The sequence below is a fragment of the Lonchura striata genome, chromosome 19 (assembly GCF_046129695.1).
Source record: "Lonchura striata isolate bLonStr1 chromosome 19, bLonStr1.mat, whole genome shotgun sequence".
NCBI classification, from domain to species: Eukaryota; Metazoa; Chordata; class Aves; order Passeriformes; family Estrildidae; genus Lonchura; species Lonchura striata.
In genome coordinates, this window is record NC_134621.1 from 1,146,557 (window position 1) to 1,170,515 (window position 23,959).

Here is a 23,959-nt window from a genome sequence, read left to right on the forward strand (position 1 = left end):
AAAGAGCCTTTTAAGAGAACTAGAAACCAATAATTTGAATATAGCGTGTACTTTAAGTTGCTCTACAAAAAGCACCTCAAATTTAAGATAAATATTCTAGAACCTCTGAAAAGGCTTTCTGTTCTTTACGACTTTATTTCAATACTGTTTACTAACAGGAATGTTTGCTGGTTTTTTTCTTTTTCCAGACCTATTCAGGGCTGTTCTGTGTAGTCATAAATCCTTACAAGAACCTCCCAATTTATTCAGAGAACATTATTGAGATGTACAGAGGGAAGAAGCGCCACGAGATGCCACCACACATTTACGCCATATCCGAGTCTGCCTACAGGTGCATGCTGCAAGGTAAGGAGCAGTCTCTGGCTTCCACAGCTACCTGCCAACTCCTCAGAGGGCCTGCACCTTGCCCAGCCACGTGCCATCGGAGTTTTTGTGTCACACAAAGTCTGTGTGACACGCCGAGGTGCAGCAGGAAGGTGACACCAGCACAGCTGTGCTGGGGTCTCTGGGAGCGGAGTCAGAAATACTCTGTTCCTCAAAAAAAAGAGCTCAGTTGTATGTCCAAAGATGATGTGCACGGTCTGTGGATGAAGGAAGAGCAAAAGAGGGGATTGGAAAAGCAGTGCTATAAAAATATTGGTGTTTTGGCAGCTGGCAAATAATCCAAGGTGACAATGGAACAATGGTGGGTTTGAGTTCAAAAGAGGTCAGGGAAATACTTAACCTGGAGGAAATTATTTTTCTCCTAACTGGTCTGTATCTGTATTAGAATAGAGTGAGTTCATGCCGGGCTCATGGTTTGAATTTTGTCTTTAAGGCTGGACAAACACAAAAACTGAATCTGACGTGACAGAAACGAGCACGTGCTGTTGAACTGGCAGTTGCATTTCTGACAGAGTTGCATTTCTTCTGTTTTGGAAGCACAGCTCGTTCCAGTGCTGATTCATGTTTAGGGGCTGTAAAGGTGTGGGGACAGCAGGCTGCTGTCTGCAGCCAGGTGTGTGACCCAGAGGCAGCTCTGCACACCTTGCTGTGTGTTGGGCTGGAAGGAGGGGAGAGCTGTCTGACCTGCTTCACACAGGCTGAGGGAAAGCTGTTTCTGCTGCCAGGTTAACCAACCATTTAAATGTTAACTTTTGGGGTTTTTTTTAAGACACTTGATATCTTTAAATGCATCGCACAAGTCTTTGCTTCTTGAATTGTGACTTTGTCTTTAGGGCTGCTTAATAATCAACTACAGGTTGGTGAGTGTCCTTTCACCTCAGAACTGTGCCAGCAGAGTGGGGTGATGCAGGGACAGGCCGGGGGAGAGCAGCAAATTGGGGCCACCAAGTATTGTTCTGCTTCCCAGTGGATACCTGGGACTCTGTTTTCATGTGTTTTTGTAAAAGAAACTCTGGCTTCTTGGCCAGAACAACAGCTTCTAACAGCTCAGATCAGAGGATGCCTAATGAGTGCATGTGGAGTAATGGCAGAGCAGACCTTAAGATTTATTTGAAGGAGTTTGTTGTAGCAGTCTCAAGTGCATTGTGATTAAGTGCTTCCCAATCTGAAAGCACCTCTTGAAATGGTCTCAAGAATACACTGAGATGTCCTTGAGACAAATGTCCTCTAATAAAGTAAGTCAATGTCAGCAGTTACCACACTCTGGGTGCTCCATATATTTGCTCACATACCTGCTGGTACTCACTTGTTTCTCTGGAGATCCTGCTACATGGACAAATGTTACTATTTTTGGAAGATGGAATTAAAAAAAATGCACACGGTGGTGTATGTTTGGTTACAGTCCCCTTTTCTTTCCTTCTGATGCGTGGAGGTTTATATCTTGTACCAAATCTCTCTGTGGTTACTTTCTTTTTGGTTTTGATAGTCTGAGTTCTCATCTGAACTAATGAAGGCATAGCTTGGAATAAGAGTAGATGAAATCCATGCAATGGAATGCATTATTTGGGGAATAACTTGTTTAAGGGTAACCAAATCTGTGTTTCTAGTGCCCTTCACCTGTATGGAGCCACTCCCTGCTTATTTTAGGAGGCATTTGCAGGAGTTGGTGAATTTCCCATTGATGATTTGCTTGCACAACTGCATTGCAGGGATAAATAAAAACTCCAGCACAGGCCTGAGTGCTGGTGAGGGTGAGCAGGGAGTGTTTTTATCAGGTGGATTTGGGGGCTCTGGCTCTGCCCCGCTGCTCCTGTGCTTCCAGGGCCCCTGCTGCAGAGACACTTCAGGGAACTGCCTTTGTCTCCATGTAAATAAAACTTGCAGTTACAACAACCAAGGTTTTGTAGTCATTAGAGCACCAAATAATATTTGTCTTAACAGTAGCAGATGATTACATTATTCTGTTTGTTTTCTGGTTATCAGTGGCAACACAAGGTCAGCTACTGAGTGTGCCCAGGGTTGGTGAGGATAGGTTTTCCCTATCAAGTATTTAACACAATGTGCAAAATTTCTTTCATCTTCTAATTCTGCCTCATGTTTTAGTCAGCACTTGGTCTTCAATGAAACAGAAAATATTTTGGAGGTTTTGGCTGGTAGTAAGATGTGTCTAACCGAGAACTAGCTGGGTTAATCAAAACACTTGAGATTAATCATCAGAGGTGTCTGCAGGCATTTATTTGCAGCAGAATCCTTGGCCAGGATGCTTTTGCTGATAAGTTACTGCCATGTACTTGTAAAAGTGTTCTTGTGCAGTTCCTGTCTGTGTCTGTGCACGTAGCTGCTGTGGCAGAGAGGAGTTTTTCCAGTACTATTGCAAATCCTGCTTCTGCTGCTCCAGCATGTCCATAGGTTTCTTTTGATAGGAATGGCTGCTGTGCTTCCTGTATTTGACGTCTGAAGTTTAATTATTAGGATTCAAACCTGAAATTGAAACCATAAGAATGCCATTCCTTTGGAGAATATGGCCTTCCCCTAATAGAAATATCCTGGCCACTAATCTAGATTAATGAAAGTGGTTGGCTGGATTTTCCTGGCCTGTTCAGTGGTATTTTGTGCAGTATAATCATGTTTATTTTCCTTGCAGCTAATCACAAACTATTCATTTGCAGGTGTTTGTGAGCTGTTTACTGTGATTAACAGGATACCTGGACCTGAGCTGTGACTCTGAGCAACCTGGTTTCTGAAACCACAGTTTTACTGTGCTGAGAATTGGGCTCAGTGAGTAAAGTGTTACTCAGGTTCTTTGTGCTTTCATGCCTCTAATTCAGAGCATGGAGAGTCACAGCTCAGCTTCCAGTTTCTGCTTTGCTGAGGTTTTGTACGTTTAATATTTGTGCTTAAATAAGAAAGTGGAGATTTTTATTTAGATTATGAAAGCTGAGGATTTTCTGGTCAGCAGAACTGGTGCATGTGCATCTCCGTAGTTATTCCTTGTCATAAACATTCCTGGAACACTCTGAATTTCCCCAAACTGGGGATACAGATGAATCCCTGCAGTTCTGTGTGTGCTGTGGTGGGAAGGGTCTGTGTGGAAGCACTGCTGCCTGCAGCCATCAAATCCCGCTCTGTTCTTGGTCCCCTGAAGAATTCCTGTTTGGGGGGACCTGCTGCCCCCCTGGCTGCCCAGGTCAGCCCTCCCTGTGCCTCTGGGGAGGAGGAGCGGGCTGGAAATGTGGGTCAGTGCTTGCAAAGACACGGGCAGAGGGTGGGGAGAGCTCTGAGACCTGGTCTGGAGGGGAATGAATTCCCCAGGAGGACAGGACGAGTTCTGGGAGCTGCAGAATTGTTCTCCACGGCTGAGCGCTGCAGATGTGGGGCAGCTGTGAGGGAGCAGGGATTTGGGGCAGGTTCTGCAGGGAAAAGCAAACTGCTCTGGTTTGGGACCAGCAAGTCCTGGGCTGCATTCTAGTTATGCCAGTCAGGATTTCTCTTCAGGAAAAGACTCATTACCCAGTGCCTGACCGCAGGAGATAATAACCTGCAATTCAGCTTTCCAGACTGGATTTCCCCTCTCTTTCCCCCAGTAATTATTTTTCAAAGTGCTGTGGTAGTAGGGTGTTACTTCACAGGTGGTTTAGTGGATTTCTCCTGCGCTTTCCCTTGGCTTCCCTGAGGAGAAGGTGAAGCAGGGAGTACCCATATCCAGGGCATAAATACTGGAATAAAGCCCAGCAGTGGGGTAGGGCTGCTGCTGGTCCCACAGAGCATTGCTGATATGATCATAAGGAATTGCTCTCCTAATCCCTGGGACAATGTTGACCTTAATTCTATTTGGTTATACAATTTGCAAGCCTTGCTAGTGTTCTTCAGTCCTGCTCAAAGTTATGGGCCATGGAAATTTGCCACAGAGCAGGATTTTCTTTAAGAAAATGAATTTTCTAGGGCTGATGGGGCCGTGACAATACTTTACCAGCAAGGGAGATTTGATAGTGCTAAAGCAGCACTCGCTAATTTTTCTCTAGTGCTTTTTCCACAGTTGGCTTTCTCTTTTCCCTCTTCCCTTCCAGTTTTCCCACTGGATTTCTAGAGGAAGTATGGCTTTGTTTTATTGTGCCTCTTTATCCAGTGACACACAAGTGTTTCAGAAGAAATATTAAGGAAAACTTGTTGACTTTTTGGTGCTAAAGCCCAGCTCGCCTATTAATATTACTCTTGTATAATTATGCTTAGTCTCTCCTTTTTATCCTGTTTCCCTGAGGACATCTTGATGAGCACCAAATTAGCACTGATATTTTAGGCCTGCCTTTAATCCTGTTGCAGAGAAGGTTTATCGGAAACAGCGTAAGAGGGAACACTTGGTGTTGGAGAAGCCAGAACTGCCTACAGGTGCAGTGCTTCTCTCTTAAAAACATCTTATTGATCTATATTTGTAGTTAATCTTGATTTAACTCCTCCCTTGGGGGCATATCCACCCCCAGATATGGAAGAAAAGAATTGAAACTAAAATAAGACAATTTTTTTTTCCTTTTAGAGGTCTATTAAATCTTCAAATGGAAGAGGGAAAAATTGCTCTGAGACTGAAAGAGTTGGGAGTGATGGTTGGTGTTCTCTGTTGTGAGGAGCAGGTGGAACCTGATAAATGTGCCATTAATGTTCTTGGTATTTTCATTACATCTTGACTTCCCAAAAGGGTCCCCAGGGGCTTTTAAGGAGTTACAAAGTGCAGGATGATGATCCCAGCAGAACTGGCTGCTTGGTAAATGCCACGTGAAGGATTTATAGGTCCCTTTATTGTTACAGTGAGAATTCTGGGCTTTCACTTGGCCCACTCAGGCAGATGTGGAATATAAATACTCAGGTGATGACACCATTAACATCCAGGGTGTTTGTACACCTCCAGGAGTGGCACATGCAGTGTCTTCATGGCTGAGTGCTGGGAGACTCTTGAAGCAAGAAATGAAGTAGAAAAACCTAAAATCCATCATGCTCAAACAGCCTCCTGCCTCATTCTTTATGTATTGGAAGTAAAATGACAAATACTTCTGTCAGCTGAACTTGTTTTGCAATATTTCATCTCCTTCCCCTTGTGTTGTGTCTCTTGATGTTAAACCTGTGTGATTCAGGGGCTGGGAGTTGTCATGGTTGAAATGATTGCACCTTGCTTGGTCAGCTGTGAGTGGCATCAGTAAGTTCTTACTGAACAAGCTCAATTGAGTTTACACAATCTAGATCTGGAAACTGCATTTTCAACTTTTTTTGTTAGGGTTGGAAACGTTTTAGTTCTTTACTGACCTTTGTCCTTCTCTGTGTCAAAATGTGACGGGATCCCTTTTTGTTGCTCAGCTCAAGGTTGGGCACTTAATTAGGCATGATGATATTTACAGTGAACAGCTCTTTCTTAAGGCTTAATTGCTTGGAAGTTGGCATCTTTTTTTGCATAATTTCAGTAACTTTATTGTATTTACAAATGAGACAGGAGTGACAATTGTTACATGAGGAATTTTTAGTTTCCTCAGCGCCCTTCTGAGGTGCAGTGCTGCAGTAGATGAGCCACTTCCATGGGCTTTTTTGGTAGATATTCTGAGCAACCAGAGATTACTTTAATTTTAAAACTTGCTATGCAAGGTGGCCTTATAATTGAATTGTGCCTGTGCCTACAGACAGGAATTCAAGACTAAGTGCATCCAACTTGGGCAATCATTCATGAGATGAATCATTTTGTGCGATTACTCAGTCAGCACCTGCTCCTGCACTGAAGCTTTCGTTTAAATTAAACTCCTTTTGTTTCTAGGTGCTTGTGAAATGGATAATTTCTCCTGCTTGGCCCAAGCCTGGAGATGACAGGCACAAGCAGCAATGCCTGGATGTAACAAAGCCTCCAGCGTGCTCTAATCTCGGGAGCAGGGGAGAGCCCGGCCGGGCTGAGCCCTGCACAAAGCTGGGTTTTGTCAGTCCTGCCTGCATTCCTCTGGTGCTGAGCTCAGGCTGCAGCTATGCCATAGCTGCCACTGCCAGCACTTGCTGCAGCTCCTTTTGCCTCCCCCTGCCTCTCCAGTTTATCCTTCAGCACGGGAGCAGAGAGCAGGGTTCATCCCTTACCAGTGGGACAGGCGAGGGCTGCTGCTGTCCTGCTCCTTGTCTTGGACCCCAGGCTCACTTCAGCAGCACAATTGCCAATTTCTTGGTGTGTACACCAAATTTTGGTGTATCTCCAGCCTTCTTTCCTTTCCAAACCTGTCCAGAATGATGCTCTCAGGTACTTGGCTGCTCAGGAATTCCTGGCAGACTTGGGGAGGCTTCGTCAAGGACTCAGAGTTAAAGTTATTGTGCATCTGTTTCAGAGAAGAAGGTGAATAAAAGCTCGTGGCTTTCTGATCACCCTGGGCATTCAAATTCATCCTGTTCTAGGGCTTTTTCAAAGTGGTGGTAAAGCCATCAGATGGTGTGGAGAAGGAAAATGCAGAAGAAAAAGCAGGAAAAAATAGGTATCTACCTCTTTATGTATATCTGTTGTGAAGTTGCACAGGGAAGTTCTTGTGGAAATTTGAGGAAAATAGCAGGAAGTCATTCTCTGAAGGGTTAGTAAATAGAAAATGCTGAAAATAGAAAATCTGCAAGAGCCAAATCCTTAATCTCAGAGATGGAAGAGCTGATGGGCTGTGCTGCACAACAACATTTGGCAGCAGAGCAGCCAGATGTGAGCTGCTGGTGCCATCTCTGAGGGTCCTGCTCAGAATCTGGAGACCACTGCACCCATCATCAGCTTTCCAAAAGGAACTTGATAACAATCCTAAGCCAAGGGGGGTTGTAAGCAGTGTGAGGAAAGGCCTTCACGTGGGCAAAGAACTGGTTAAAGATTTGTCAATCTTACCCATTGTTTTGTGCTTTTTATGGTTTGGGAGTTGCTGCTGCAAACCCTGGAACCTGCATTCCTCTGTTTGTGCTTTTTGTGCATAAACCTCTTGGGAAAGATGAATTCCCTTGGTAATGCTGGAGCTGCTGCTGCTTGAGCAGGAGCTGAAGGGAGGAAGGGTCTGGGAACACCTAAATGCAGCTGTGCTTGTAAATCAGGCACAGAATGTGAGGAGTAATTGGAAAAGGGAACAATCTAAGAAACATTTTTACCATAGACTTGACACATTTTCTTCCTATTTTCATAATACATCTAATCAGTCTATAATAATGGAATAGTTGTAGGATATATAGACTGAGAGTACATGCCAAGCACAAACACAGGTGAGAGCTGCCTCCAGCACGGGGAGGATGTGGAGCTGCTGGAGCCAGGCCAGGGCAGGCACCAGGAGGATGCTCTGAGAGCTGGAGTTCCTGAGCCTGGAGAAGAAAAGCTCTGGGGAGACCTCAGAGCCCCTTCCAGTGCCTCATGGGGCTCCAAGAGAGGGACAAGGGATGGAGTGACATGGGGGCATGGATTTAAACTGACAAAGCAGAAGATAAATTAGAGATTGGGCAGGAATTGTTCCCTGGGAGAGTGGGCAGCCCTGGCACAGGTGCCCAGAGCAGCTGTGGGTGCCCCTGGATCCCTGGCAGTGCCCAAGGCCAGGCTGGGAGCAGCCTGGGGCAGTGGGAGGTGTCCCTGCCATGGCAGGGGTGGCACTGGATGATCTCTAAAGTTTCTTCCAACCAAGTCATTCTGTGATTTAATCTGCACTTTGCACAGCCCTGCTGTGGGCAGAGGGGAAATGGAACAGGAGACATTGGAAGAACAACCAGAATGAGCAAAATTGTTCAGTAAGGAAATGACAGCTCAGGTCAGATGGAACAGAAGTTTGAATCTGAAGTGGCACAGGGAACAGGGAGTGTCCTCCACCCATCTCTTCCTATGCAGGAACAGAGCAATTACTTGAAATTTGCAGATAACGTGTCCAAAACAGCACAAAGCAAATTTTTTAAACAGCAGAGCTAAACTCTGGTAGTCTGTGCCTCAGGATATAGCAGGGCTTAAAGCCTGGGTGAGGAATACCTGAACAGGAATACCTGGAGCAGGAATTTGCAGGAGGATTTGGTGGCTGGCCTTGCTCTGTGGGGTGACCTGTGCCCTGTGTGTGGCTGAGCACTGCAGCACGCCGTGCCCTGCTGTGGCACTGCTGTCACACTTGCCATCTCTCCAAACTCGTGCAGTTCAGGCATGATCCAGCAGCTTGGGAAAGAGGGCACTGGAGTGAAAGCTGCCAGCCCCTCTTTTTAAGTGGTTTGTGCTTTATTGTTTGGAAAGGAGAAGAGCAAAAGTTAAACAAGTGAGCTTACATGGCAGATCTTAAAACTAAAGGGCCTCCTTGAGTCATTGTCTCAGTGGACAGTGTAATCTTTGTCCAAACAACGTTATTCTATGTGGGAAGTAGAACAACTTAAACAGGATTGATGGAGAATGGAAACCACTGCTGTGCTGAGTGCTCTGCAGTCCAAATAAACCTTGTCCAGCCTGTGGCTTGCCAGCTCCTGCTAATCTTGGGTTACTGCTAAGCAGAATGCAAATAAGGACTGAAATGTAAGTGTAGGGGTGGCCTGTGTGGATTTTCACTTCTCCTGGGAGAGCTCCTTGGGAGCGTGCTGAGGGAAGGGCTGCAGGCAGGCAGAGATCTGCTCCCGTGTGCCCGTGGCTCTGTGGCATCAGGGAGCAATGCCAGGGCAGCTTTTCCCTCTGGATTGTCCCTGCCCCTCAGCTGAGCTGCTGGAGCCCTCCTGGCAGCCCCAGCCCTTGGCCTGGGCTCACAAGCCGTGCCTGGCCCCGAGCTGGGCACTGTGGGCACCAGGAGCTTCCCCTGCTGCTCTCCAGGCTGAAGCTGCCTTGTGTGCTCTGCTCCTGCCCGGAATTACAGCAGCCCCTGTTTGAAAGGGCTGCCTCAGTCACCCCAGCCCTGCTTGGATTTGTTGGGTGAGCAGCACGTTACCCATGGACTGCTGTTCACAAACGTGAACAGTGAACTGCAGCGCTGCTGCAATTTCTGAATTAATTCTACTAAAGCTTCTCTTCATAAAGGGAGTCAAAGACTGATAGCGAAAATGAAACCTCATTTGAGGTTCCTGTAACTCAGTTAGGGCTAAAAAGTGGAGCAGAAAGGCAGTTGTCAGTGCTGGCGTGCCGTGGGCAGGACAGAGTCCTGTTTGTTCTGTCCTCTGTGCTGACTCAGCCCTGGCTGCCAGCTCAGCACGTCACACTCTGCTCCTCAGGAATTTGGGGAATTTCAAGCTAATGGTGCAAATGCCTCACTCGTGATTTCTAAAATAGTCTCAATTCACAGCTTGGAGTCCTCCCAGGCCGGGGCTGTGCTGGGTGAGGGAATAACGAGCGTGGTCACCCAGTGTGGTGTGGACATGCAGAAGTCCCTGTCTCCAGTGCTGTGGGTCACTGTAACCAGTGGCAGGGTAAGCCAGGACTGGGCTTTGGGTGACCTCTGCCATGTATCACTGCTAATTTTTAACTTAAAGTGCTCAGCCAGCAGCAAACGTGGAGCGTGGCTCTTGTGATTTATCTGAAACGATCCAGAGGAAGGAATAGAACCGCTATTTTTTTTTCCTTTTTAATAAAAGCTGTTATTTTAACTTCACAAGTAGCAGGGATACCTGGAGCGTTTACATCAGTGCTGCACCCCGGAGTGAAGAGGAGTTTTACTGTCCCTTCACTGCAGCCCTGGGGATCCTGCAGTGAGAGCAGCAGTGGGATGCAGGCTGGTTCAGAGGTTTGTGGCAGCTGGAGCTGGCACTGCTGGGGCAGCAGAGGAGGAGCAGCAGGCACTGCCTGGCTCTGTCCTGTGCCAGGCTCTGTGGGAAATGCCAGGTGAGCACCCAGGGCTGGCGACTGGAGTGATCCAAAGCAGCCCTGCTGGGCTGGCCTGTGAGGCTGGGCTGCAGGGACAGGGTTGATGTAATTCTGCATGGAGTGATGTCTGAGCACTTTCAGTGCTCTCAGAGAAAAGTGTCGGGGCAGTGATGGAGCAAAGTGGATAAATCTTGTTATTCTAGGACTTAAAACTGCTGGATACCCAGGAGGAGTAGGCTGCATCTGAACTTCATCCTTCCTCTGGTATAAATTAATTAGGAGAAAGAATGAGAATTTCTGTGAGTTCATTGCTTGACTGTTCCAAAGAAATAAGGGTTGGATGTAAAACCCAACCAATATATGAATGAGCTGATGATGACAAGGCAAGAAGAAAAAAAATAAATGCAGTCTGAAGGTGCACCAAGAGAGATGGCTTTTCCTGAAGTGTCCTTGAGAGTTTGTCCCTTCCAGAGGTTCCTTTCAGCTTTTGGAAGGATAGTGCAGTGATCCTGCTCACCTTTCTTGGAGATACCTGTGGTGTTTCCATCCTTCAGTCACCTGAACCCTCCCAAGGAGGGTAAGCTGACAGTGATACTGCCCAGCTCCTGGAGCACTGCTATGTGGATATTCTCAGTTCAGAGAGAAAAAGAGAAAAATTTCTGCCAGGCTAACTCGGAAAAATCTTTTTTTTTTTCTCTCTGACTGAACTGAGAACATCCACACTGCTGGACGTGCCACATCAGATGCTTTGGGCACGTGCAGCTTCAGCTTCTTTAAAGCTTTGAGCGCTTTTAACTCGGTGAAATTTAGGTGTTAAAACTTGAAAAATCAACTTTGTGTTATTAGCAAGTGTCCTGCTTCCTGGGGGGGTTCCCTGGAGTGTTGGGTGGGTCACTGGGGGCACGATGCTGGTTTATTCCTGCAGGCTGCCCATGGAGGTGAAATGTAGGATAAACAGAACTCTCCTGGTGCCCAGAAGTGTGTCAGGGCACATTTGGCCGGGTAGGTGCCCAGCAAGCAAACTTGTGCCTGTCACTCTTCCCGCTGGCTCTGGGCAGAGGTGTTTGTTGCAAGGCACTTTCACAGTGCTAAGTGTTTGATGATAATTTAGGGAGTAACCAGGCAACATTTTAAAGACAAACACAAATTAAACAGGCGTGCTTCATCTCTGTAACCAGATCTCTTCCCATGTTTATCAGCCCAGCAGGAAAATAGGAAAAAGAAAAGAACTGGAAGCTTGAAGTTGAGGAGTGGAAGGCTGTGGGACACTTGTGTGCTAGCCAGCCCAGCAGGAAAATGGGAAAAAGAAAATAACTGGAGGTTTGGAGTTGAGGAGTTGTGGCTGTGGGACACTTGTGTGCTAGCCCAGCAGGAGAATAGGAAAAAGAAAATAACTGGAAGCTAGGAGTGGCAGGCTGTGGGACACTTGTGTGCTAGCCCAGTAGGAGAATAGGAAAAAGAAAATAACTGGAAGCTTGGAGTTGAGGCTGTGGGACACTTGTGTGCTAGCCCAGCAGGAGAATAGGAAAAAGAAAATAACTGGAAGCTTGGAGTGGCAGGCTGTGGGACACTTGTGTGCTAGCCCAGCAGGAAAATGGGAAAAAGGAAATAACTGGAAGCTTGGAGTTGAGGCTGTGGGACACTTGTGTGCTGTCCTTGCCATGTAGCACTGATGGAGCAGCCCTGGGAGCGCCCTGGCAGCAGCACACTCTGTGCTGTGGGAAGGTCCCTCTCCCCCAGGCACTGACCTGTTTTCACAGAACTTGTCAGGAATGCAATTTTTAAATGACCTTGGGTAGATTGATATCTGAGCCTGTTCACCTCCAGCACAGGCACACACACAGCAGCTCCTTGGAGCCTGCATCCACAACAAACAGGGAGCCAGGCAGCTTTTCCTGGGATGTGGCACCTGAGCATGAAACAACACCTACAAATAAACAAGAGCCCTCCCTTCCCTGCACAGGGCTCTCTTTAGAAAGCAGGTGATTTCTCCTGTTTATAAATACCCAGAACTTGCCTCCTCCACCTCCCAAAAAAACCAGGAATTTTTTTATGTCTGCTCCAGAGATGGGGCTGGCATTTGATCACTGCTCTGGACAGGGAAAAGGAAAGGCTATGCCAGAGAAAAATGGGCTACCACACATCCAGCCAGCAGAACAGCATGCAGAGGAAAATGGTTCTTATTTGCAGGTGATTATTGGTCCTTCCTCAAACCCAAGCACAAAATTATTGTGCTTGCTGCAGGTATATTCAGATGTTTTGATGATACAATTTTTAATATGGTGCTGGAATACATTCTGTGAAGCTCTTGTCATGATGAAATAGCCCTTGCAGGCTGCACCTGACTTTGAGGAGTTCTCTCAAAGGTCGTGAGCGTAGCACAAAGTGCTGAGCAAGGGCTGCAGCATTTTGGTTTCCCTGGGTGTCCTTTAGACAAAGCTTTCATGAATAAGCTGAATTGTGGGAGCTCTTCAGGCCTGCGTGTTCATTTTAAAAAGAAAACAAAATGCTGGGGAGGAAAGCACTTGTTGGCTGGAGATGGCAGTGCTATTCCAAGTGTGTGGTTGTCAGTGTTGTGTGCTTGAAACTGCTTTAAAATCTCCTCATGTAAGGTTTTGTGTTCTTTATGCATTCTGAATAAGAAGTGCTAGGTCCACTTCATCTGCAAATGTAGTTAAAAGCCTTACTGTGGATGATAGTTAAATTTAACCAGAATTTTGACTTCATTATCTGAAATGTCAGGACTTTTAGGAACTTCCAAGCTGTTGTTTGAGGGGTGTGTGCATGTGAAATGGGGACATGATTAAAACTGCTTCAGAGTGACCTTCAAACTGCTAAACTGAAAAGATGAATGTTAGAAATACTCAATTAAAAGGAACTGTTTTGCAGATTACAGAGCAGTGTAAACAAACCCCTATAACCCTGTTTGTTCTTGTTTTGCAGACCGTGAGGACCAATCAATTCTCTGCACGTGAGTGATCATTTTTTATTTGGCACTTTTGGGAATCTGAATTGTGAGAGGGGGCTTTGATACAGCTGTGGGAGGCAAAGCTTGGTCTTCAGTCTTGACAGGCAGTGGGAAAAGATGTATCATGAAGTGATATTTAATATGGGGATGTAGTCTTTTAATACTGTAATTCTCATTACTGGGTTTTCTAGGCATGTTCTACTTAAGAAATGTGATTTAACAATGTCAGTGAAGAGCTCTGCATCCAAGCCAAAAGCTTTAAGGAGTTCCCATCTCTGCAGTGCTGTGCTGTAACTGCTCAGTGGGAAAGGCCTGGGGAAGACAAGATCCAAACGTGGCTCTGGAGACCCTGAGCAGCCCCTCAGCCCTGGATCTGCCTCCAGGGGGTCTCTGAGCAGAGTGACACCAAGGTTTCCTTTTCACCTGAGCAGACCTGTGGCTGCAGCTGAGGTTTCCTGGGATCTGCCTGGGAAGGCAGAGCACAAGTGGGATTTGAGGCTTGTGAGCTGCTCCGTGCTTGGAGTGCAGCTGGCAGGGGTGACCCAGCTTCCTTCCCTCTCCCCCGGGCTCGGAGTGTTCCTGAGCTTCCTCTGCTGCTGCTGGGAGTGTCAGCCAGGAGATAAGGGTTCCCTGGACCCGGGGAGCCAGGCTGGCCCAGCCCCAGCCCCAGCCTGCACGGGCACCGCTGCTCCTGCACGCCGTGTGCCAGCCCCAGCAGCGAGGGGCAAAGGGAGCTGTGCCAGCAGCCTGGGGCCAGCATGGCTCAGCTGGGCTGCAAACCACACCGTGGCTCTGTCCTGAAGGGTAGAACACACAAGTTCAGGTGTCTGAGGGGCAGTCCTGGGTGCCAGCGTGCTGGGGACGTGCTTTGGCAGGATCCTGCTGCCTGGAACGGCTCAGTGGGGAGCCTGACTGCTGCAAGGAGGCTCAGCTGAGTTTCCTTCCCGACATGAAGGGGTTCAGGTCTCCCTCCTGTGCTCCCTGCAGACGTGCCTGACTCTCAGAGTCTGTGCAAGACTGAAGCTGGATCCTCTCAAGCCATGCCTTCTCCAGCTGTGGATACCATGAGTATGAGATCCTCGGGGCCCAAGGACACAGAAGCAAAAAGAGCTCTGTGCTTAAGATAAAAATTGATCTGGTTAACTCAGGCTTCTCTAGGTCTGTGGTTGCTGCTGCTAGCAGGACTTCTGTTTCCATGTGATGCCTGTTTCATGTGCAATGCACAAAGAGCCCTCAAAGCAGGGATGGGATCCCAGAGTGAGAAGAAAGGCTTTGTTCTGTGCTCGTGGATGCCTTGGCAGCGTGTGCTTGCCCCAGGTGAATGTTTTGAAGTAGCTTCATGTTTTGTGTCTGCCCATGAACTTTGCTCTCCTTTGCATGGTCAGCCAAGCCCACAAGGTTTGAATGGCAGTGCTGCAGGATTTGGTGACTGTCCAATCTGATCATTTACAAACTGGAAAGCCTCTGAGCTCTCCTGCCTTCAGCTTTGTCATTATCTCACCTCTGAGGTTCCCGTGAGCTTTTGATCCATCTGTACTGAGTGGACAGTTGATCCCTGTTTGTATCTGGTACAGAGCATGGAATTTGTGCATCTCGTGCTGGTTCCACCTTGGCAACTTGGCTCTGCCTTGCAGAGGAGCTGGAGCTTGGGGGATGAGGGGGGAAGGACACACATCCTTACAGCCAGGCCGTGGGAGAATGTCTCTGTACTTCTTGAGAAAGCCTTATTCTTCTGTAGGTCTGCATTACAAACTGGGATTTTGGGGTATGAAATCCTCTTTGTGAGTGGGACACAGCCATGAGGAGCTCCCTTGGTGGCAGGCTGGGAAGAGATCCCATATTTTGATCAGGAGTGGGAAAGTGTCCAGGACTCCCCTTGCATTGCCGGTCCTGGTGAGGAGCTAAATTGTGTGTTCTCCTTCATGCCACTGGTTTTGCAGGTCTGGACTAAGGCAGGAATAAATAAAGTGCAAGGACAATGCTAACCACACTGGAGGTGCTTTCAGAAACTCCTCTGGCAGTTCACAAGACTCATCTTCTCATCCCAAACCTGCTGTCTCAGGCCCTGCCTCACCTGATTGACCCTGATGTTTACTAAGGCTGGAAGCCCTCAGAATTCTTTCTCATTTCCCCAGCAGGAGTGGTTCAGGGCAAAAAGCCACCTCCTGAGTGGTGCCCTGAGCTGCGGGGACAGTTGTGCTGTGCCTGCCATTTCCCTGCCTGGGCAGGAACTGTGTGGGACAAAGCTGTCCCACTGCCTGCTCTGCATCCTCCCCTCTCCCCCTGCCTCTGTTGGTGATTCCTGGTTTTTTGCCTTCCATGACCTTTAGAGGAGGGGCAGTCACTTCTCCAGCAGTAGTATTTGAAGGACACTTTTCTTCCTGACAGCCAGGAGTGCTGCTTTTGGGGGAATTCCTAGGTTTAGGGCTGGTGCTGTGACAAGCCCTTGGGTTCTTGGTTTTCAAAGATTCTCTGCAGTTTTCCAGATGCCTTCCTTGGGTTCTGACCTAGTGAGCGTCTGATCCATTTTATACTTACCCTGGGAAACTTTAAACACTCTGGTCTGCAATTTTGTTGTCACCTCACCAGCAAGGTGACCATAAGCTTTTGATCTTCTGAGCTCAACAGACAGCTGAATGTTGATTTCAATTTGCACACATGGCATTTTTATCCTTGGCAGGAAAGTGTGTAATTAAACCTGGGGTAGAGGCAGTTCAACTGTCTTCCCCTGTGCAGATCTTTAGGAAACACCAGTCTGTTTCCCCAAAAAAGGCCTGCACTCCTGCAGTCACTATTCTGGTAAATAACAAGCTCTGTGAAGAAGGTGAGTGCAGGTGGATCTTGAGGAATTCACTTTGCTGAAGATGAGATGGGAGGAGCTGAGCAAACAGTAATAGTGAGAATTTCTTTTTAGCTTTGAAGCTGGATGGTTTAATCTTGGGCTGCTAACCCCTAACAGATGGCGAGAGAGGCTGCTGGAGCTCTCCTCTGCTTTGGAGTTTAGTTCATCCAGATTTGCAATGAAAAGCAAGCGGGCAGCCCTCAGAACCAGCACTTTTCTGGGAAGCTGGACTCAACCAACTTCCATCTCATCATTCCCCCTTGATTGGAATGCAAATGAAAGTTTATCTTGGACTTTTTCTCTGTAAATTCTTAGTTTGCTGAGAAGAAAGGAAAATATGTGTCATTCCAGAAACTTCATATTCCTTCTGGCTTATAAGTAATATATATATATGTAGCTCTCAGCCTGTGTTGACTCAGCATTCATCACTGGTTTGTACAGAGATGTGAAGCCAACACTGCAGCATTCCCAGACCTTCCTGCACATTTTCCCATTTCTGTGGGATGTGAAGCTGGGCTGAAGAGCTTTTCAGGCTATTGGTTTTTTTCTTTTTTTATTTTTCCCTTGGAGAAACTGCAGCTGCTATTTTTTTAAGTTTTGGTGTTTCTCTGCTCACTGAGCATGCCGGGCTGATGACCAAGACGAAGAAATTTGTGTTGTGGTAATTTGGAATTTGGAAAATACTGAAAAAAGTCAACTCTGGAAATGGGCTGCACTGCACTTTTGAAGGCAGTGTGTTCTGAAGTGGAGACTCTTACCACAGACTTCTGGTATTCCCAAAGCTGGGTCTGGGCCTGATAAATAGGTGTTTAGAGATGCTTGCAGCCCTACAAGGATATCTAATCTGAGCTGGCTTCCGTAGGAGTGATGGGGTGTGGAGGGAATAGAGGCTGCTTATTAAAGGCCAACAGCAGCAAATACCAAACATTTTTGTATACAGCCCCTGGCTGGAGTCCAGCTGGTAACATTCCCATGGCAAGTGGTGTGGAGATGATGGGAAGCATCAGGAGGGAAAGGAAGCAGCTCTAAAGCAGCCACGTAAATAGTAAAGCAAATTAATGACTCTTTCCCAAACTATCAGTTATACCTCTTGCAGAAAATAAGGCAGGTGATTAAGACACCCTTTAATTACAGGTCTTGTCTGTAAATATCTGTTAATTTGTAACTGGCAGATGATCTGCTCAGTTGTGCTTGAGAATAAGTGTCTCCTCTGTTCTTTGCAACTGCTGTTGTGACGAGGACAAAAGGCTATTGTTGGGGCTCTTACATAGGCAGTTACTTTCTCCTCCAAACAATTTAAGTGCATATTTCCATATTTCTGTGGTTTGGGGCCTTCTGGAAGTGGCTGCCTGCAGGGAGGAGGTGTTGCTGGCCAGGGGAGCTGTGAGCAGCAGGGTGGGCTCTGTGTGCTGGGACCTTGCCCAGGTGCCACTTCTGCACAGCAGGACCCTCTGCTGCCACACGAACTTCTCATCCCAGGGCTGGCTCTGATCACTTCATGACTGAAATTCCTGGGGCAGAGGAAAGGATTGAGCGACCCAGCCATCCAAAATGTAAAATCCTGACTTTGTTTGGGTTAGTTTTTCAGGAATTTAAATCAGAGATGATCTCCAGCTGCATCTGGCCATCCTAACAGATTGCACAGCTCCAGGAATATTGCTGGTCCTGTGCCTGGGCAGCAAGATGGAGAGCAGCCTGCCTTGGAAGTGCAAGGCTTTCCTTGGATGCGAGGCCCTGTGTCGGTGCTGCTCGGGGCACTTTGTCCCTTGTGGGCTGGAACTCATGGCTCCCTGGGGAAGGCAGCTGGAAAGGGGCCAGTCTGTGCCCTGGGCCTTCAGTAAACAACTTGAGCCTCATCTGAATGCCCGGGAGTCCATGGGGCATTTCCCAGGTCAGGGAGGGTGGCGGCCCTGCCATGCTGGGTACTGTCACTGTCACAAGATGTGTGAGTGTTTCAGACCTGCCTGGCAGCAAGGAAAGACACTCTTGCACTACTGTTTTCCTTCAGAAACTGTGTTTCCTCTGGAATAGAGCCCTTGCAAGGGCCACTGACCTGTTTTGGGGTAACACCTGCCACTGGCAGTGCTGTGGGGAGAGGAGCTGTTCCCTGGGCAGGGCAGCTCCCATCCCTGCTCTGTCACCTGCCCATCCTCTCCCTCTCTGCCCTGCCTGTTCTCCAGCTGAGAGCCCTCGCAGTGGTGGAAGTGCTTCTTGTGCAAGATTTGGGCTCAAGCTGCTCAGGGAAAGAGCTGCAGCTGGTTGAGTCAGTGCCTGGATTTTCCTAACCAAATTGGAGCTGGGATGAATTTGCCTGGAGAGTTCTGGGCTTTGCTGAAAATGACACTCCAGCTTTACATGCAATGAATTCAAAACCATGTTAAAGTGCTCATGCTGGCTAAACTTTTCCTGTTTTAAATGTGCATGAAGCTGCTTCAAAGCAGGAGCTTTGCTGCTGCGGGGAAGAGCACTTGGACATGGGATCCTGCATGAATTCAGCAGGCCCTGGCAGACTTGGTGTGACCTGTCCCTGCAAGGTGGCTTCCAAGGGAAAGATCCCCAGGTAGTGGAGGGAATAACCTCATCCTTCCAGCTGGAGCTGAGGAGGGCTGGCTTCCTTGGCAGCACTCTTTGGCACAGCCATGGCTGGAGCTGATGTTCCCATTCACTCCCGCAGGGTTTTGGTTCTGCCATTGGAGCTGAGTCTGAAATGAAGGAGGTGGAATCATTTAGGAGAGGTGGGGCTGCTTCTCAGCCCAGGGCTTTAGTTGTTTAATTCATGGTAACAGATTGAGTTGTATTAAAACAAGATTTAGAAGAAGTTAAGCTTTAGCTTTGTGATTCCATCCCCATTCCATGAATACTGTAGATGGTGTTACTCAGAGTTTACCTTTTTTGGGCAGGTTGATAGAGGTAGGAGATTTTAATTTATTTTTGTAGTTTGTGTGTTTGCACTCCTGGGAAAGAACCAAAGTATGCAGATGTCATTATTCCTGTAAATGCAAAGGACTTTATCCTAAATCTTCTAATTCTTTCATAGTATGTGGCAGCAGAGCTATTTGCCACGATGCTGCAGGAAATACTTGGCATTCTTGTAAGCTCCAGGGAGAGCAGGACTGGATGATAACATCCTCTGGTGCTGCTTTTGAATAAGGTCTTGCATAAAGACTCTCTCTAAAGTACCCCTCTGTTAGATTTAGAGGGTTTTTAACACAAGGAATGTGTTTCAAGCTGCTTCCTTTCCTGTGCTTGTGCAGCTTTGCTGCTGTGTCTGCAGCTGACTCCTCCAGCCCTTTTCCAGAGCTGACATCTGAGCTGTATTTATTGAACCAGCTTCTCTGCACTGCCTGTGTTACAGGAGATTTTCCTCCTTTAAAATGTAGTAAACTTTCTTCTTGTGATTTGACAGAAAAGATTATTTCTTTAGCTTTACAGGCATAGCTAATAGTGCATTCCCAAGCTCTGCTGACAGTAAGAACAAATTGTATTGTTTTAAAATGTAAATGTATATTTTGCTGTGCTTCTTACTTCTCTTACCTGCTGGAATAGTTTTAGCATTAGCATTTTTTAATACACATCCAGAAACAGGCAAAGCTGCTTTTATTATTGCTCATGGTCATGAATTATGTTAATGTAAACATTGCAGTGAAAGGGAAATGAGAAATAAAGACTTGAGAAGCAAGAATTGGCACCTCATGGTTTGGTGTTTTTTTTTTTTTTCTGCTTATCAGCATTCACGTTTGCCTTGTTTGTGGGGACTCTGGGCTGGGTGGAAATGGGATTTTTCATTAAGTCAGAGGGTGTTGTTCCACTTGTCCACTTGTCCCAAAGTGCACCCAGTTTCTGGGTTTCATTGTGATGGTATCTTGGCAGAAAGGAAACACAGTTATCCATTAGCCAATTCTCAGAGAAATCCCCTTTGCAACCAGCTTTTCAGGTAGGACCTTCCAGGTTTTTGCAGGCACTGAGCAAAGCCCAGTCAGCAGCTCTGCAGGGACCTGCCCTGCCTGTGCCTGGAAAGCTGGGGGTGATGGATGCAGGGCTTTCTTACCTTCCAGGTCCTGCTTTCTTACCTTCCAGATCCTACTTTCTTACCTTCCAGATCTGTTATTTCCCAATGGTTGTGAGCAAGAGCTGAATCCAAGTGGTTTTAGACAGGAGCAGATAAACCAGGGAGCCTTGACCACCCCTCTGGAGCTGCAGGCACCATTTATCCAAGGGCCTGGGCATTCCTTGGATAAATACTGTGAGGTTTATAATAATAATAGTAATAAATTTAAAACATATAAATTAATAATAATGATGATGATGCTGCTTCCAAAGGCCCATTCTCCAAACAGCTTTGGTAACTCTGCCTGAATGTTTGGACCCTCCCAACACCTCTGTGTCCTGTCCTGACTTTTGGTCAGGGTCACTGAGGCTGTACACCATCCCACAGCTCATCTGCAGGGCCATTGCCCAGGCTTTTCCAGCCAAACCCAGCCTTGCTGCTCTTCTGTCAGGTCAAACAGAAGTTGTTTCACCCAAAACTCCTGTGAGGAGTCCCACGAGCTGCTGTGAATGGAGGTTTTTGCTCCTGGCTGCAGAAATGCCCATGCCACCACCCTTCAGCTGAGGTTCCCCTCTCTTAGGGCCATTCCCTGTGGGGTTTCTGTGATTTTAGAATGTTTGAGCTTTGAAAATCTGGACTAGTGGCAATCTCCTTCCTGTATCTGCAGGGTTAAAATTGCAAGTGCTCTCTGGGCTCCTCTCTGCAGCTGCTGAGTGCAGGGTGAGGATGGGGATGCTCCTCACCTCTTACCTGAGCAAGAAGTGCAGGTCTGGAGGAGCTGAATCCCTAAGCAGATGCAGATTAGCTACAAAACTGAAGTGTATGATGAAAAAGGCTGCACAAGAATGGGCTTAAATTCCCCTGCTAAATGAACATTTCCATTTTAAGTAGCTCAGAGGAGAAATAAGGGGCAGGGGAAATGTGTGCTTGTCATTCTTACAAAGGAGCTGGCTTCCAAACTGTTAATTTTTGAACAACTGTTGAATGACAGGAGTGCTTCCACTCTTTCCATGCAAATCCCCGTAATAAAACCCTTTTTAGCTTCCCACACTTCAGAGCTGCTCACACAGTCACTGTCTCCCTGGAAATCTTCCTCCAGTGGCTTGCACTGCTCGAGTCCTGCCTAAGGCACCCCTGAATCCCTCTGGGTGGATTTGTCTGAAGATCAGACCTAGGTTAGGAAAAAAACCCCCAAACTGTCATTTTTAGAGCTGTAGTAACCTCATTTGTGATTGCAGGGATATGAACTTGGTCACATTTCCTGCTTTTAATATCCCCTGCAAACCTCTCCATAAATTCTGTCTAAACGTGGTCTGCTTTAAATCCACCTCTGGCTTGAAAATGAAATGTGCATTTGCTGTCTTTATTGATCTGTGAACTCTGCCACTCTGCACTGATAAATTCATTTCTTCATGGTTTCATGTAGCCCTGTGGCCTTAAATATATTTTTAACCTAGCAAAGATTCTGAGATGAGCAGTGGAAAGAAAAGAATCTCTTGTTTGAAGTGTGTTTTACTCACTCTGTTTCTGGCTCCTAAAGGTACTTCTCTTGGTAATTCCCCTAACCAAACCCTGGTGTATTAAAATCATGCTAAGTGTAAAAGTGTGCGTGTATATCTCACGATTTAAAAATAAAAATGTATCTGCACCCCAAAACATTCTGTCTGCAGTGATCCAGGCAGGGGACAAGCATTTGATGTCACCTCAAGTAGCCAAGGAGTTCAGCCAAAAGCTCTTATTGAAACTGCTGGCACACCTTGTATCAACATCTCAAAGCTCAGGAGAGTTTTAGGATGAAGGAGGGATTTTAAACAAATACCCTGGAGTTCCCTGAGCATCCCTGCTCTGGCTTTTGGTCTGTGCATAGCCACAGCCATGACTGGATGGAGTGAGGTGTGTAAGCAAAGGATTGCTGAGTTGTTGAGGTGAATTTTGAAGGAAATGTCTGCCCTGTTTTGCAGAGGTGAATCTGGAGCTGGGAAGACTGAGAACACCAAGAAGGTTATTCAGTACCTTGCTCATGTTGCTTCCTCCCATAAAGGAAGAAAGGACCATAATATTCCTGTAAGTTGGGGTATTTTCTCATTTCTTAATAGCTATTTTTGCAAACTGCCATCTTTGCATTTGAAAAAATGACTTTTTAAAATTAAACTGTAATGTAATCTTTGCGATTTTGTCTCAAACATTATTTTCTCTTTAGCAGTGGCTGAAACGAGCAGTTACATCAAAATTTCTCGTCCATATCAGCTGCCTAATTTCTGTTGTGAAATTAAAGGCTTTATACAAATAAAAGCAAATCTTTCTGATGCAATAAACCCCATTTTTCAAAAAGATTCAGTAAACCCAGGCAATTGTAACTGAATTTAGTTCCCACTGGATGCAGTTTTTTGTACTATATTTCTGAACAAGCTTTTTGTGCTTTCAAAAATTAACTTGTACATGTGAAAAATCATCTAGCTTAAAAACTGCTGTAGACTTGCTATATCTAGAAACCAGCATGTAATTAAAAGCTCAGATTTTATTACACTATAAACAAGCGAGTGTATACTTATATATCAGAGAATATTGGGTTTTTTGGTAGCTTGAAACCAACTCTGATTTATATAAAACATTCTTCAGATTTCCTGCCAGGCTTCAACATTTGCACTGAATTTTTAGTGATTCTTTGCTTTTAAAACCAGGAGTGGGTTTGAATATTTGTTGTTAGGAGCACTTGGATATGTTTGCAGTGAGGTTTTAATTGAGCTTTGCTCCCAGCAGTGTCTTGCTGTAATCACAAATGGTTTTCCAGTAGTAATCCTGGTGTCTGTGGTGGCTGGAACCTTCAAACTGCATTATCCTATGGAATTCTAGAATTAGAGACTTAGAGAATTCTAGCAGAGAGCTCTAAGATCAAGCCCAGCCGTTGCCAGCACCCTGTTCCCTCTGATCCATCCCATGAAGTGTCACTTCCACTTGTTCCTCGAGCCTTGCAGGGGTGTGGTGGCACCTGTCCCATGTTTGCCCTCTGTCTGTGAGGAAACCTCTCCTGGCACCCAGGGGAGATGCTCTCTCCTGGCACCCAGGGGAGATGCTCTCTCCTGGGTATCACTCCTGGCACCCAGGGGAGATTCTCTGTCCTGGGTATCTCTCCTGATTCCCAGCTCAAGGCTGTGCCCCTGCAGCAGCTGCAGCTTTGTCAGTCCATGCAGGGCACCCCTGGGTGTGCCAGGCTCAGGCTCCTGCAGGATCACCAGCTGACTTTGGACCAGCCTGGGGAGGGGAAAAAAGTGAGGATTTGAAGTGGGAGAGAAGGAAAGGTTGCAGGCAGATTGGGAGAAATCTACTGCAGTGTATGGGGAAACTTGGCTCTGCTTTCATCAAGAGGAAAGAACTGAGCCTGTGCATTGGTACTTTTTCAAACTGGTGCTGGTTTTTCACACAGAAAAGATGAAGATCAGTCTTTGTATGTGTTTACTAAGCAGACTGAGAGTGCTGCAGGCCTCAGGAGGAGGTTTGTGTCCACTTTCTGACACTGGAGTGTCAGGGCTGTGTTCGTGGCACGTGTTGGCAGGTTGTGACAGTGGGACATCATCCAGCACAAGTGATTTTCTCTGGAGGTTTGGAGTTAAGCATGTTCTTGGCTTTACCACTGGGCAGCCTTGGACAAACCCAGTCCTTTTTCAACTTCTACAGCAGCAAAATTGCCAATGGGTTTTTGGAGAGAAGGGAATTGTGCAGGGTTTGCACCCAGTATTTCTAAATATACTGTTGACAACTTGGAATGCCTCAGGCTGAAAGACACTTCTGGAAGCCTCTTGTCCAGACACCTTTCAAAATGTGCCTCCTTTCAAAGTGAGACTGCATTGCCCAATCCCCACAAAAGCTGAGGTTTGAAAATCCTGAGGGATGGAAATGATGCAACTTCTCGGAGAGCCTGTGAAGGCACAGCAAAGAAAA

General features: G+C 46.7%; 1 protein-coding gene across 4 annotated transcripts in view; it reads left to right on the top strand.

Moving 5' to 3' along the window:
- The window catches only part of MYH10 (myosin heavy chain 10), an 81,239-nt gene that overhangs the window by 13,290 nt on the left and 43,990 nt on the right, over positions 1–23,959 (top strand). For all 4 annotated transcript variants that reach the window (XM_077787316.1, XM_077787318.1, XM_077787317.1 and 1 more), the window contains exons 3-5: positions 189–345; positions 13,106–13,133; positions 21,982–22,084. In XM_077787316.1, the coding sequence (XP_077643442.1) occupies positions 189–345; positions 13,106–13,133; positions 21,982–22,084 (288 nt within the window). The remainder of the gene's footprint in view (positions 1–188; positions 346–13,105; positions 13,134–21,981; positions 22,085–23,959) is intronic.